The 14,201-nt window shown below is 37.3% G+C and overlaps 1 protein-coding gene across 1 annotated transcript; it reads right to left on the bottom strand.

Annotated features, from left to right (window-relative positions):
- Window positions 1–11,031: 11,031 nt before the first annotated feature.
- On the bottom strand, window positions 11,032–13,973 carry LOC140976637 (omega-3 fatty acid desaturase, chloroplastic-like). Its single transcript, XM_073440881.1, has 8 exons — window positions 13,170–13,973; window positions 12,940–13,029; window positions 12,765–12,831; window positions 12,562–12,654; window positions 12,140–12,325; window positions 11,781–11,861; window positions 11,465–11,602; window positions 11,032–11,366 (listed from the first exon to the last, which is right to left on the bottom strand). Exons 1-8 carry the CDS (start codon window positions 13,676–13,678, stop codon window positions 11,133–11,135), a joined length of 1,398 nt encoding a protein of 465 aa, XP_073296982.1. The 5' UTR covers window positions 13,679–13,973; the 3' UTR covers window positions 11,032–11,132.
- Window positions 13,974–14,201: the final 228 nt, after the last annotated feature.

Here is a 14,201-nt window from a genome sequence, read left to right as displayed (position 1 = left end):
ATACTTTTGATCTATAAACTTGCTAGTATGACTTCATTCAACAAAATTCCCATGTTCTCCAGAGAAGAATTTGATGATTGGAAAATCAGAATGCAGGCTCATTTAGCTGCACAAGATGATGACATGTGGTATGTCATAACTGATGGACCCATGAAGATTCTAAAAACAAATACAGCAGTTGCCATAACACAAGAGGCACCACCAAGAATAGAAAAGCCAAGAGATGAATGGACAACTGAAGATAAAAGAAAAGCAAATCTTGATAATGTGGCTAAAGACATTCTGTACAAAACGCTGGACAAAGTAACCTTCAACAAAATAAAGATATGTAAGTCAGTCAAAGAAATTTGGGAAAAGCTGATCCAACTGTGTGAAGGAAATAATCAAACCAAAGAAAATAAACTTTCTGTTGCTGTTCAAAAGTTTGATAACACTAAAATGAAAGCAGGAGAATCAATGCACGAGTATGATGAAAGAGTAAGCAGTATCATCAATGAGTTAAATGCACTTGGAAAAGTGTATACCAACAAAGAGATTGCACTGAAGGTAATTAGAGGTCTTCCCAAGGAATGGGATGTCAAGACCATGGCTATGAGGGAGGCCAAAGATCTGAACCAGATTGAACTTCATGATCTGTTTGCTAATTTAAAGGCTTATGAATTTGAGCTGCAGACCAGAGAAGGAGAACCATCTACCCCTGCAGCCACAACTGCTCTAGCTGCTGTCAGAACTGAACCAATCAGTTCAGTCGAGAAAACTGCTGATCAGTTGAGCAGTGATGCTATGTCACTGTTCATCAAAAAATTTGGAAGATTTATGAGAAAGAATCAAGGAAACTTCCAGAAACCATACCAAAGGAACAACTCCAATGATGAATCAAGTGCCTGCTACAACTGTGCCAAATCAAGTCACTTTATGGCCGATTGTCCTAAACCCAAGAAGGACAGTCAAGGCTCAACTGATAGAAGAAAGAAATCATATGAGCACAAAAGAAGACCCAAGGAAGATAAGAAGTCCTTCAGAAAGAAATATGAGGTACTTTTAGCTGAAGAAAACAAATCTAAATGGGCAGAAACTGACAGTGAGGAATCTGAACCAGAAAGCTCATGCAGCTCTAGTGATGATGAGGAAATCAAGTGCTTAATGGCTAATGATGCAGAAGAAGAATCATATAGCCAACAAGTATTTGATTTCAGCTCAGCTGATTTCACACGAGAAGAACTCATTCTAACACTACATGATATGGTAAATTAGTATCAAAAGTTTGCATCATCATTTGAAAAAATCAAAGCAAAGCAAACTGATCCCACAGACAATAAAACCAAAACTGATGAATCAGTTGATGGGTTGAGTCTAAAAAGTGAAATTGCTGAGTTAAAAGCAGAGAGAAACAAAAATCAGTCATTAATACAGAAGTTGATTCTTGAAAACTCAAAACAGACTGAGCTCATTCAGTCTTGTAACAAGTCATCTACTGCACTGAATGAGAATTCACAAAAATCAGTTTCTGATAAAACTGGTTTAGGGTTCAACACTCAAGAAGAAATATATCCAAATGATACTCAACCAAAGTCAAAAATAGACAAAGGGAAATACATTCATTTTGTCAAAACAGCAGTGACACAAGAACAAATTGAGCCCAGTAAACTGATTGAGCAACCTACTGAAAATATGAACAAGGCTAGAAAATATGGGATTGATTATAGTAAAAAATTCTCAACTGATTCACAAAGCCAGTCATCAAAGAGGTCTCACAAGAACTATTCGAATAGCTATTTCAATGACTATAACTGCAAGCTAGTTCAGAAGAGATATAGACTGAACAATCAGTTGAATAAAGCTAAAACAAATATTGTATCATCTGTACACTACACACCAAGCACACAAAAGCCGAGAAAAACCATTTGGAATACAGCTACTGGAAAGTCTGTTAGACTAATCCAAGTGTGGATTCCTAAGTAACTAATCAATTCAGGACCCAAATAGATATGGGTACCAAGTTATATTATATGTGTGATTACAGGTAACAGGTACAAACAAGAACTCAATATGGTATTTGGACAGTGGATGCTCGCGACATATGACAGGAGATGCAAGTGTGTTATCCCAACTGATCAAGTACACTGGTCCAAACATCAGTTTCGGGGACAATTCCAAAGGTAGAACTGTGGGTAAGGGTAAGCTTATCCATGGTAACTTTACTTTTAAAGATGTTCTATTAGTAGAAAACCTGAAGTATAACTTGATTAGCATCAGTCAGTTATGCGACAGTGGATTCTCAGTACAATTTGACAAAAACTCATGTTTAGTCAAAACTTCAACTGATGAAATCATACTAACTGGCAAACGTTGTGGAAACACATATAAAGTCAGTTGGAATGATCAAACTTATGCACCAGTTTGTTTTATTGCTTCCAAATCATCTAAAAACTGGTTGTGGCATAAAAGACTAAATCATTTAAACTTTAAATCCATTGCCTATCTGAGTAAACATGAACTTGTAATTGGCTTGCCCAAAATAGATTTTTCAAAAGAAAAACTTTGCTAAGCATGTCAGTATGGTAAACAAGTACGATCCTCTTTTAAAAACAAGGGATGTAAATCTTCATCCCGATGCTTAGAACTATTGCACATGGATCTCTTTGATCCTATACCAGTCATGAGCTTAGGAAGAATGAAATACACCTTGGTAGTCGTAGATGATTTTTCAAGATTTACTTGGGTTATTTTTCTCAAAACTAAAGTCCATACTGCTTCGTAACTAATAAAGCTCTTCAAAAGACTTTTAAATGAAAAATCAGTTGGAATTGATCGAATCAGATCTGATCGAGGAACTGAATTCATCAATCAAACTCTTTCAAATTTTCTAGAAAATGCTGGAATTAAGCATGGGCTCTCAGCAGCCAGAACGCCTCAGCAAAATGGTGTAGCTGAGAGAAGAAATCGGACTCTTAAAGAAGCTGCCAGAACAATGCTTGCTGATTCTGATATTTCTCAAAGAGTTTTGGCAGAGACAGTAAACACTGCGTGTTATACTCAGAACAGATCAATGATTAATAAGAATCATATGAAAACACCATATGAGATCTGGCATGGAAGAAAAAGTATAATTACTTATTTCAAAATATTAGGATGCAGATGTTTTATTCTTGATAATGGTAAAAATTATTTAAAAGCGTTTGATGCTAAATCTGCAGAAGGAATATTTCTTGGATACTCATCCGTTAGTATAGCCTATAGAGTCTTCAACAAGAAAGCCCTAAATGTTGAAGAATCTGCTCATGTTGATTTCGATGAAACTGAACTAACTAATAAGCCAACTGATCAAGTTGAGCTAGTTGATCGACTTACAGATATCAGTTTAGAAGATGATGACAAAAATGAAATTTATGACTATCAAAACATACTTCAAACACCTGAACCAGAAGTACTGGACCAATCAGATGTGCAAGAAGTCGTTGCTGATGATCAGTTGACAGAGCATAATGATAACATTCAAATACCAGTTAACGAAGCACCAACTGAGACTGAAAACTGTGTTCAGTTACCAACTGAAGAAATTGCTGATACAACAAATACTGAGTACAGATAGAGAAAATCACATCCACCTGAACTGGTAATAGGAAACCCATCTGATCCAGTAAGAACTCGCAATCAAATACTAAATTTATTTATCTATTCAGCTTTTGTTTCACAACTAGAACCAAAGAAAACTGATGAAGCTCTTGCTGATCCTAACTGGGTAAATGCAATGCAAGAAGAGCTAAATCAGTTCACTTATAACAATGTTTGGAACTTAGTTCCAAGACCAATTTCAAAAACTATTATAGGTACAAAATGGGTATACAAAAATAAACTGAACGAGGATGATTCAGTTGTACGCAACAAAGCAAGATTAGTGACACAAGGATACAGGCAAGAAGAAGGAATTGACTATGATGAGACGTATGCTCCAGTTGCAAGACTGGAAGCAATCAGAATTTTTCTTGCTTATGCATCACACAAGAAATTCAAGGTATATCAGATGGATGTAAAGAGTGCATTTCTGAACGGTCAACTACAAGAGGAAGTATATGTTGAACAACCCCTAGGTTTTTTAAATCACAACTTTCCTGATCATGTATATCATTTGAACAAAGCCTTATATGGCCTTAAACAAGCTCCCAAAGCTTGGTACGAAACTCTTTCAAAATTTCTAACTGATCATGATTTTTCTGTTGGTTCAGTTGATAAGACTTTGTTCAACTTTGCTAAGAATGATCACATTTTATTAGTTCAAATTTATGTTGATGATATCATATTTGGGTCAACTAACCCCAAATTATGCGAAAAGTTTGCTAAGCTAATGCAGGATAAGTTTGAAATGAACATGATGGGCGAACTGACATTCTTTCTTGGACTTCAAGTGAAGCAACTGGAAACTTGTATATTCATCCGTCAGACTAAATATACAAAGGAGCTGCTGAAAAAATTTGGCTTGGAATCATGTTCAGCTGCAAATACTCCCATGAGCTCATCAGTAAAATTGGACACTGATCAAGGGGGAATATCAGTTGAGGCAACATTATATCGAGGTCTAATAGGTCCATTGTTGTACCTAACTGCCAGTCGTCCTGATATTGTATTTGTTGTCTGTATGTGTGCTAGATTTCAAGCAAATCCTAAGCAATCACATTTCTCAGCTGCTAAAAGAATTTTGAAATATCTTAAGGGTACACTATGGTATTCTAAAGACTCTAATTTCAATTTAGTTAGATATTCAGATGCAGATTATGCAGGATGTAAGCTTGATCGCAAAAGTACAAGTGGATCTTGTCAGTTTCTAGGAGACAGACTGATCTCTTGGTTCAGTAAAAAGCAGACATCCATAGCTACCTCAACAACTGAAGCAGAATACCTTGCTGCTGGTAGTTGTTGTGCACAACTGATCTGGATCCAGCAACAACTGAAAGATTATGGAGTAATTACAAATGAATCGCCCATATTTTGTGACAATACGAGCACAATTGCCATTACCTATAATCTAGTTCTTCAATCAAGGACCAAGCATATAAATGTCAGGCACCACTTCATTAGAGATCATGCTCTGAAGAAGGACATCAGACTGGAGTACATTTCAACTGAGCAACAAGCAGCTGACATCTTCACCAAACCATTACCCGAGACTAAGTTTTCTTAATTTCGCAATATTCTTGGTTTAATTGACTTGTCTTAAAATTGTTGTTGATGCTATTTTACTAATAAAACTATTTGCAGAAAATAAGAACACAACAACAAATTGGAAATGATACTTTATTAAGAATAAAATCGATTCCACATTACAGAAGATAACTTAGAACCAACTGAATCTTGCCATTCTGTAATCCAATTATTCAACTCATAAATTCGGATTCTAGAAAATGATTCGGTTGTAAAAATCTTCTCAATTACATGACATTCCTCCCAAAACATTGCATGTAACAGAACATTGTCATCAAACAGGTCTGTAACATGCCTGGCTTCAAAACGATCAATGTATTTTCTTGCTGTTGCTGCTTGAGCACGAGAAGGAGCAGCACCACTATTACTTATCCTCTGCAAATCATGAATTTTGAACCATGTTGACATCAGTTTCGTCAAGACATATTCCTCCATCGTGTTCTTCAACTATTCCAAATAAGAACTTAATTGTTCGGTAACTTGAATATGCGTACTGCTGCATGCATCAGAATTACTTGAATCTGACATATTGAACTGTTATATATCACATTTTTCTCTATCGTCCTTTTTATAGACATATGACATTAAATGTTGAAGAAGCTAAAGAGGCTCGAGTCAACCGAAGCGTTTTTCTCATTTACCCAGGCTTCTTATTTATCAGTTGTTCATTATTAACTGATATCAGTTTGTCATTTATTTATTAATGCTTAACTGATTTCAGTTCATAGTCAACTGATAGAAGTTAATCTTTCATCAGTTCATCTGTTTAAAGTTCGCAATTCATATATATATAACAACTGATGAAGTTTATCATTTGCAGGAAAGAGAAAAACAAAGTTAAGCTCATATAAATACTTTATTCAACCATAAATGTTAGCACGGATTACATCATCATATTTTTCCTCTACAACAATTATCCACATTTTCAACCAAGCGGATAAAGGTCCGGTAGATGTCTTGTCAAAGCCCTGAGAACCAGCTATGCGCTTAAGGATTTTCAGCTCCTTTCGAAGCATTAGCTGATAGAGATGACCATCCTTAAAGACGTCCACCGACACAGCTATGTTCAAGTGCTCCCGCAACTTTTCATCTCTGCCACCAGTTTTGGAGTGGTAGCCTCCCCAGTATTGTACAGGAACTCAAGCTTCTGTAACTTTTCCCAGTAGTGAAGACTCTTATAGAAGACCTCATCTTCTATAACAGCCTTCCTAGCCTCCAGAGCAAATGGCGAAGCACTCAAGCTACTCGTATCTTCCATTCTTTTTGTCTTGAATATTTTCACCAATATAACTGAAACTAACCGTGTTACTTCTATTTATAGCCGAAAGTCATGGAAGCTGAAGGGCCGTCAACGTTTCAGCAAACGATAATCTTTCTGACCCTTAAATTTATTTTATATCGTCACTTTAATTATTCTATGCACCGATTAAGGGGGAATATCAATTTTTGAAAATGTTAACTGAGAGGACAATTGTTTGTGAATTCTCAACTGAAATGAATCAGTCTCCCAACTGATTGTTCAGCTGGATATTTTACAAATCTTCTCGTATAAGTTAACAAATTAAAAAACTTATTATATTCCAAATCAACTAACGTGACTGCAGTTTCATAACGTGGCCTATTTTAAACCGCTTACTTTTTGCACACACGTTTACAGCACACGTACACATATTTTTATTCAATTTTTTTTGGACTGACACGTGTTCCGAATTTGAACAGTCACGAACAAATGTACTATGCCCGCCTCAATTCAGTTTTCTTTCTTACGCATACAATCAGTTCCTAAGAGTATACTAATTCCAAAGCTTATCTTTTACGAATTTCAGATCAGTTTACCTTTCGAAATGGCGAATCAAATCCCAGCTCACATGTTGAACGCTATGGCCATTGATTTTGACTCAATTTTATCAGTTCAAGAAGCTGATGTTAAGAACGTCTTTCTGAAGATTGAATTTGCTGGTCTCAGGATGTTTTTGGGACAATCTTCGCAGGAGATCTACCACAAGGAAGTAAATGAATTCTATTTGAAGGGGTTTGTCACCACTGATGGAAGCATCTCTGTAACTGTCAATAGTCCGCTGTTGATCTTATCTGAAGAGACCTTCGGAGAAATTTTCTCGTTGCCAACTGATGGGTACGTCAGCTTCTCTGAAGTCAAAACATCTGACATTGAAGAAATGCAATCCTTGCTGTCTGCTGATGGGCGGAAAATTAAAGTTTCCGATCCTAAGAAGGAACTGAAGCATGAAGTTCAGTTATTAGCCGACATTGTGGCGAAGGGCATATTGGCTAAAGCAGGCTCTTATGCTGCCCTTACTCTTGAGAAATTCCAAGTGATGACCATCATCTTGGGAGAGAAGAAAGCTAACTGGAGGCACATTATCTTCAATATTCTAAAGAATATGCTTCAATCTACCAAACAATCAAGAGGCTTTGCCATTCAAATCAGTTATCTTCTGAAACTAAAGGGATTGGTAACTGACAATGCTGGAAAATCCTCAAAGTTCAAGGTCTTCACTGCCAAGAACATCTTGCCACCAAAAACCAAACAGGAGGTTGGGACGCAACCACCTGCTCCAACACCAGTCAAGAAGGCTAAAAATTTGGCCCAACTGAAGAATGCAAAACGAAAACCGATTATCAGAGAATCAGATTCGGAGAAAACTCCTTCTCCTAAGCTTGTCAAGAGACCGAGGACGTAAAGGACTAAACCAATAACAGCGGTGAAATTCATTCCAACTGAGAACTTGACTCAATCAGCTGCTCAACAGCCTATTCAGGCTATACCTTTGCAGGTTGTTCCACCTGATGATTCAGTTGCTGAAGAAGAGGCACCCGCTAAAATAAGAGCTCCCTTGACTCATGTAAATCGCCCTACCATTTTGCCTTGGGCCAGATCTAAAGGCGTTATATTGAGGGAACCAGTGGACACTAATCATTCTGGTCTGGATATTCCTCACATTCTCACAACTGACAAAGGAAAAGGTAAGCTAGTTGAAGAGCCAAGGCCATCTAATGTCATCCAAACTCACATTGACCAGGTTTGGGAACAGGTCAATGCATTTTCCACGGCGAAACTGAAATCTTTTGATAGTTGGTAGAAGTTCAGGACTGAAATTTTGCCAAAGAGCTGAAGCGCAAATCCCAACTGAAAAAGTTTATTAAACTTGAAGAGATTGTCTCGAAAATAGTCAAAGCTGCTACGATTGCCCAGGCATTGGAGAGGTAAAAATATTTCATTGATCAGATTCGAGTCAAAAAGCTGACTAAAATGGTTGAAGAGCTGAAATCCAACTACAATCTCGTAGGTCCAACTGCCTATTATGATAGAGCTGTGTTCACCCAACTGGACACAGATCTTAGTGGGCTACAAATGGAATCAGATTTTGGGAACAGGATAGAGAATTGGTTCTCCCTGCAAAATCCTCCCGTTCAAAAGCAAAATAAGATACACTCTCCACCCAGCAGAAAGCGCTATCTCCAAAACCAGCTGCTGAAAAACCTGTTCAGGATGTGCCACAATCATCTGCTGGAGAAGATCAGATGTACTCTGAAGCTGAGCTGACTTTTGCCAACATTGATGAAATCATTCAAGCAGTGGCGAAAGAATCTCTTATGAGTGAACCCATCTCTGAAGAAGTTGATCACTCAACTGATCAAATCGCTCAAGAGGTTCCTATCTCAACAGAAGTACCAGTACAGTCTGTTGTTGTTGAAATAGAAGATCAAACAGTGGTGGCTAGCCATTACCAAATCAACAGATTGCTGAAAAACTTCCAACTGATGAGCCAGCTCAGATCACAACTGATTTTAAAAAAGATGCATCAGCTCATGATCAATCAACTGAAAATCCTGCAGTCTCTCATATTCAGCAGGAAAATATCTCTGCTGATCATCATCAATCTTCACCTCCTACAGTCCAAGTGGCAGTAACTGAAACAGATGTTCCAGCACAGACTGTTTCTGAAACGATGATATCTGATAAGACCATGGTGGTCTTGGATCAAGTTTCAACGGAACCAGGAACATCTTGTCAGTCTCCACCTCATTTTTCTACAGATTTTGATAAAGTTCGGGAAGATATTAAGGAAATTCAGCAGAAAATGAATGAAATGATCAATCATGTATACAAGATCCAGCATACTCAATTAGAGCGTTCTCTGAAACTGGAACACTCTGAAAAATTCAACTATCAGAAACTGACGACAATTCAAGATGCTTTAACATCTCTCTCTCGAACAGTGGATGATATACAGAAGAACAGAGTATTGGTTAAGAGTCTCTCAGTGACTCAAGACTCTATCAGCAAGAGAGTTGATGTTGTGGAGACACTTGTATCAAGAAAGATAGATGTACTTCAAATCGCTCTAACCTCTGCTGTTGAAAACGTATCCAACTCTGTCAATTTTCTATCAACAGATGTTCGAAGATTATACTTGAAGATGGAGCTGTTTGACAAAAAGGGGGAAGATATCAAAGAGATTCTAGAACAGAAGAAATATTCTCGTTGAAGAAAAATCTCTACAAGTCTATCTATCTTGTATTTGTGTGGATTATTATTCAGCTGATCAAGATCAACCTCCTATTTTATCTACAAAACCTCTTATTTTATCTACAATGTTTTCAGATGATCAGTTATTATTCACTTAGTTTTGTCAAACACCATAAAGGGGGAAATTGTTGGAAACGAAATTCCGGCGTTTGACAAAATATGAAATTCTGGAGTTTGACAAACTGATCAACCAACTGATACGCGCAACTATATTCAGCAAACTGAACTTAACAACTGGAATCAGCAGATCTAATAAAGAAAACTGATCAGTTGTTGTTGGAAACGAAATTCCGGCGTTTGGCATAATATGAATCAAATTATAAATTCTAGAGTTTGACAAACTGATCAACCAACTGATACGCGCAACTATATTCAGTAAACTGGACTTAACAACTGAAATCAGCAGATTTAAACTGATCAGTTGGAAACCGATCACTTGATATATTCAGCCATATGCTTCCTTCAACTAACATGTCTCGGGAAAGAACATTCAACCGACAAAGAGACATAGCAGATTGCAACTGAATGCGAAACGCCGCACTTCAATCAATACAGCTTAGAACAACGCATTTCGGCTAAAGCAATTAAGACGCCGCATTACAATAAATGAAGCAAACAATGCCCAAGGAATGATGAAGTGGCAATCAACGGATACAAAGATTCAAACATATCTCGAGTTACCGTTGGAAGAAAAGCTTATAAATATGACAGAAGAACAGCTGAGGAAAATAGCACACATATCACTCTATTCAAAGCTTGATGTTACTCTGTCAAAATCTCAGCTCACCCTTACTTGATTTATTCGTAGCAGTCAAGGCTACAATCTGAGCTCACTAGCACTTTGTAATAATCGTTAAATTTGATAGTGCTAAGATCAGTTACGCACTAAGAACATTTTGTAATACTAAGAGTTTCAGTTTTTTGCAGTGATAAGTCCAAACTGAAGTGGGTCAGTACAAATCTTGTATTCGATCAAAGTCTTTTAGTGGAAATCCTATCCTTGAGATAGAAGGGGTGACGTAGGAGTAATTGAAATCTCCGAACATCCAGAAACAATCCTTGTGTATTTTATTTCAGTTTTGTATTCCATCTTTCAGTCAGTTAATTTCCGCAACTACTTCAGTTTAACTGATTGTCATTGACCAGCAAGATTCCGAGAATCAGTTTCTCACCAAACTGAACTCAAAACTCGAAAAGATCAGTTTTAATTGAGAGTGTTTATTCAACCCCCCCTTCTAAACACTCTTGCTACGTTAATCGATCCTATCAGATTCTTTGTCACTCAGAATCCAAGATTTTCGAGTGAAGTTGCGGTGGCCTGAATTTACGAGTGAGTTTACTCAATACCCACAAAGAATTAGTAAATGATAAAAAAAAATAATCAACAGCTTAGTGGTGGCTTGCTAACTCGTGGCGATATAATTGTATAGACTGCAGATTTTTTGGGTCTGTTGAGTTGAGTATCGGTCTGATAATACACTATATCACCGGTGTCACTTACGTAGCGGTCCTTTCTCATGCTACTTAAGAGGATTCCTATCAAGTGAAATGGAAGGGGAGCGGATTTTTTAGGTTCTCTGTAATACTTCCCCAATACCGGCTTAGCTGCTTCATTCTGCATCACAAAATTTTGGTGACCATGAAGTTTAGATAGAACGATAATCACATGAAAACTGATGGGAGAAGCTTGCATTGGGAAGAGCCAACACTTACTGCTTCTAACAAATTATAATGCGGGATTTTAGGGAAGAGGTGATGTATAACATGAGTTCCTATGTCATGGTGGATGTTGTTTATCCATCCATAATCACGATCAAGAGTCGTTAGACCTCCTCGCAGATAACTCCATTCCTGTAACACCGAAATATTATATATCACCAGAAGAAAAGGTCTAGTTTCGAAAATTATTTGTGCTTGGTTGTTTATAATTTCTCAGATAACTGGTTTATATGAGAAAAATATCGATAGTTCCAGGGCGAATTTCTGCATCCAGGAACAGTATCAGTAAAAAATGTAAAAGATATGTAACCTTTCCGCGATACCAAGGAAGCACATCCTCATGGCCATGGTGATGTAAGTAGGTAACCAAGTCAAGCCACATCACAAAGCCCTGCATTCACCAATTCAAATTTCATGCTTTACAAATATGGTTCAAACGAACATATCAGGGATGATAAGGCTAACTCCTAATCAAAGCTATTCAACTCATAGTGGCATTAGATGTATCTACTTTTAATGTTCAAGAAAAATTTAAAATCATGGGAATAAAGTTTCATTTCCCAGCACATAAAAAATCGTTGCCTCGAGTTCACGAATGCCCAGCTTGCCAAATGATTATGTTTTTAGCAACAACATTGGTGACATAATAAATGGATATCAGCGACTAACCAAGTATGGTACGCCATAGAGTTTGAGCAACTGGATAGGACCTATAATAAACGACAATCCTACAAGCAATGCAGCCATTGCAGTCCAAGAAACTGTCGAGGTTATTACGTCTTCCTTCTCGTTCTTGACGAACAAATCACTGTTAGGGTCAAAATGCGAGCCTTTTTTCCCAGGACTCCTGCCCCACTATCATAAAACAAACCAAGCAAAACTAATCAGGTAACTCTATTTAGAGAAAGATTGAAACTATTCACGCTAAAGAAACATCATTCCAAATCTTCTGCTATAGTCGGTAGTGTGGCATCCATTAGCTCGATCAGTTACATAGACATACATACATATAGACACACACACATATATATAGGACATATAGAATTAGTATCAAAAGCTGTAGAAGATATGCCAAAAAACAGGCAGCTTACCAAATAAATGGGATACGCTAGCAAGGGGAAAGGCAATGTGAACCTCAATATCTTGGTAACAATATCCAAACCCCTGTATGTCTTCTCAGGCAACTGGAAATAAAGAAATGAAGAAACCAACAGTCAATCCATATTTTTTTGACACCAAAACAATATATCAATGTTTTTTCAATAATAGAGAAGGAAAAATTAGTAATATTTACAGGGTGCCAAGATTCATCATTCTCCACATGTCCATGGTTCTGATGATGAGTCCTATGACTAATTCTCCTGCAGGAATCATGCACTCATTTCAAGTCGATTTTCCACATGATTTCTTATGAGCAAAGCAATAGGTATTCTTGAAACTCATTAAAAATATGAAACATGGTAGCATACCATCCATGGCAGGGAACCAAGATCGAAGAATGAAGAAGATGACCAACAACACCATTCAACTTGGGATTATTCGAAAAACTTCCATGGCCACTGCATAATTTAGGACCAAAGAAATAAACCCTTTTCAAATAGCACAAAGAATTAAACAAAATCCAACACAAAATAACAAATCAAACAAAAGAAACACTTCCTTGAAATTCAATCAAAGAAAAGCTAGAAAAGAAGTGTACCAGTCATGTCCTAGAACAAAGAGAGCCCAGAACATGGTCCCCTGAGCAAACCAATACAGAGGCCAAACCACCCAATTGTTAAAATAAGCCGCCACAGCAGCCAATCCTAAAACCACAGCTACATCTCTAACAACATAGCTCATGGACTTCCATGGATCCTTAACCCAACAATGCTTCGGAATTGCATTCTTAATATCAGACAACTTAAATGAAGGTGGTGAAGCGGGGTCAAAAAACTCCTCACCACCGTTCAATATTCTCTCTCCCCCCTCAATTTCTTCATCAACTTCCTGAACTCTAAATGTGGCGCTCACTTTCAAAACCCAATCTCTCTCTTTATCAATCCCACTAAACAAACAAGATGAGGAACCATTTCCACGATCTGCCCGGAAAAATCTCAGCTTGGGGATACTGGAATTCAAGGGAGGCTGGTCACGGCCAGTTCTTGGTGTAGGATAAATTCTTGGAAGCGGCCTCAAACCACATTCTGATAAAACCCATCCAGCCATTTAAGAAATGCCCCCCCACTTCAGAATCCACCCAAAATTTCGGCTATTTAAAGATTTTTCTCTCGGAAGTGGGAGAGGCAAGTGGGTGGTTACTGAATGGGCTTGAGGAATCTTTATGTGCGTGTGATTATTAGTTAGCTGGAAAATATTAAGATAACACAACGGATTCTCTCCTCTAGTTTTAGCTCGAAGAAATTAATCTCCTTCGTGGTTCTTGAAATTAAGTTTTGTTTTTGCAAAAATTTGGTCCGTTTATACAGAAAAGCAGACCCTCTTTCTCCGCCACTTTCCAATCCCAATACTGATGTCTACGCGGAATAAAAAACCAAGAACAAATAACGTGAAAAAGATCTTACTGGTGTATTCAATCCAGAGTTAAAAGAAGACTTTCATGGATTTGATAGATTTTTATTGACTTTTACAGAATATCACAGATTTATAAATAAATTTATGTGGATTAATGTAGACTTTTTTGCAAGATTTTTATAGACTTTTGTGAATTTTTTTTATAGGATTTTATAAA

Source organism: Primulina huaijiensis, chromosome 5 (genome assembly GCF_012295235.1).
Source record: "Primulina huaijiensis isolate GDHJ02 chromosome 5, ASM1229523v2, whole genome shotgun sequence".
NCBI lineage: Eukaryota > Viridiplantae > Streptophyta > Magnoliopsida > Lamiales > Gesneriaceae > Primulina > Primulina huaijiensis.
The sequence above is the reverse complement of the archived record's forward strand: the minus strand, read 5'-3'. Positions and strand labels throughout refer to the sequence as shown.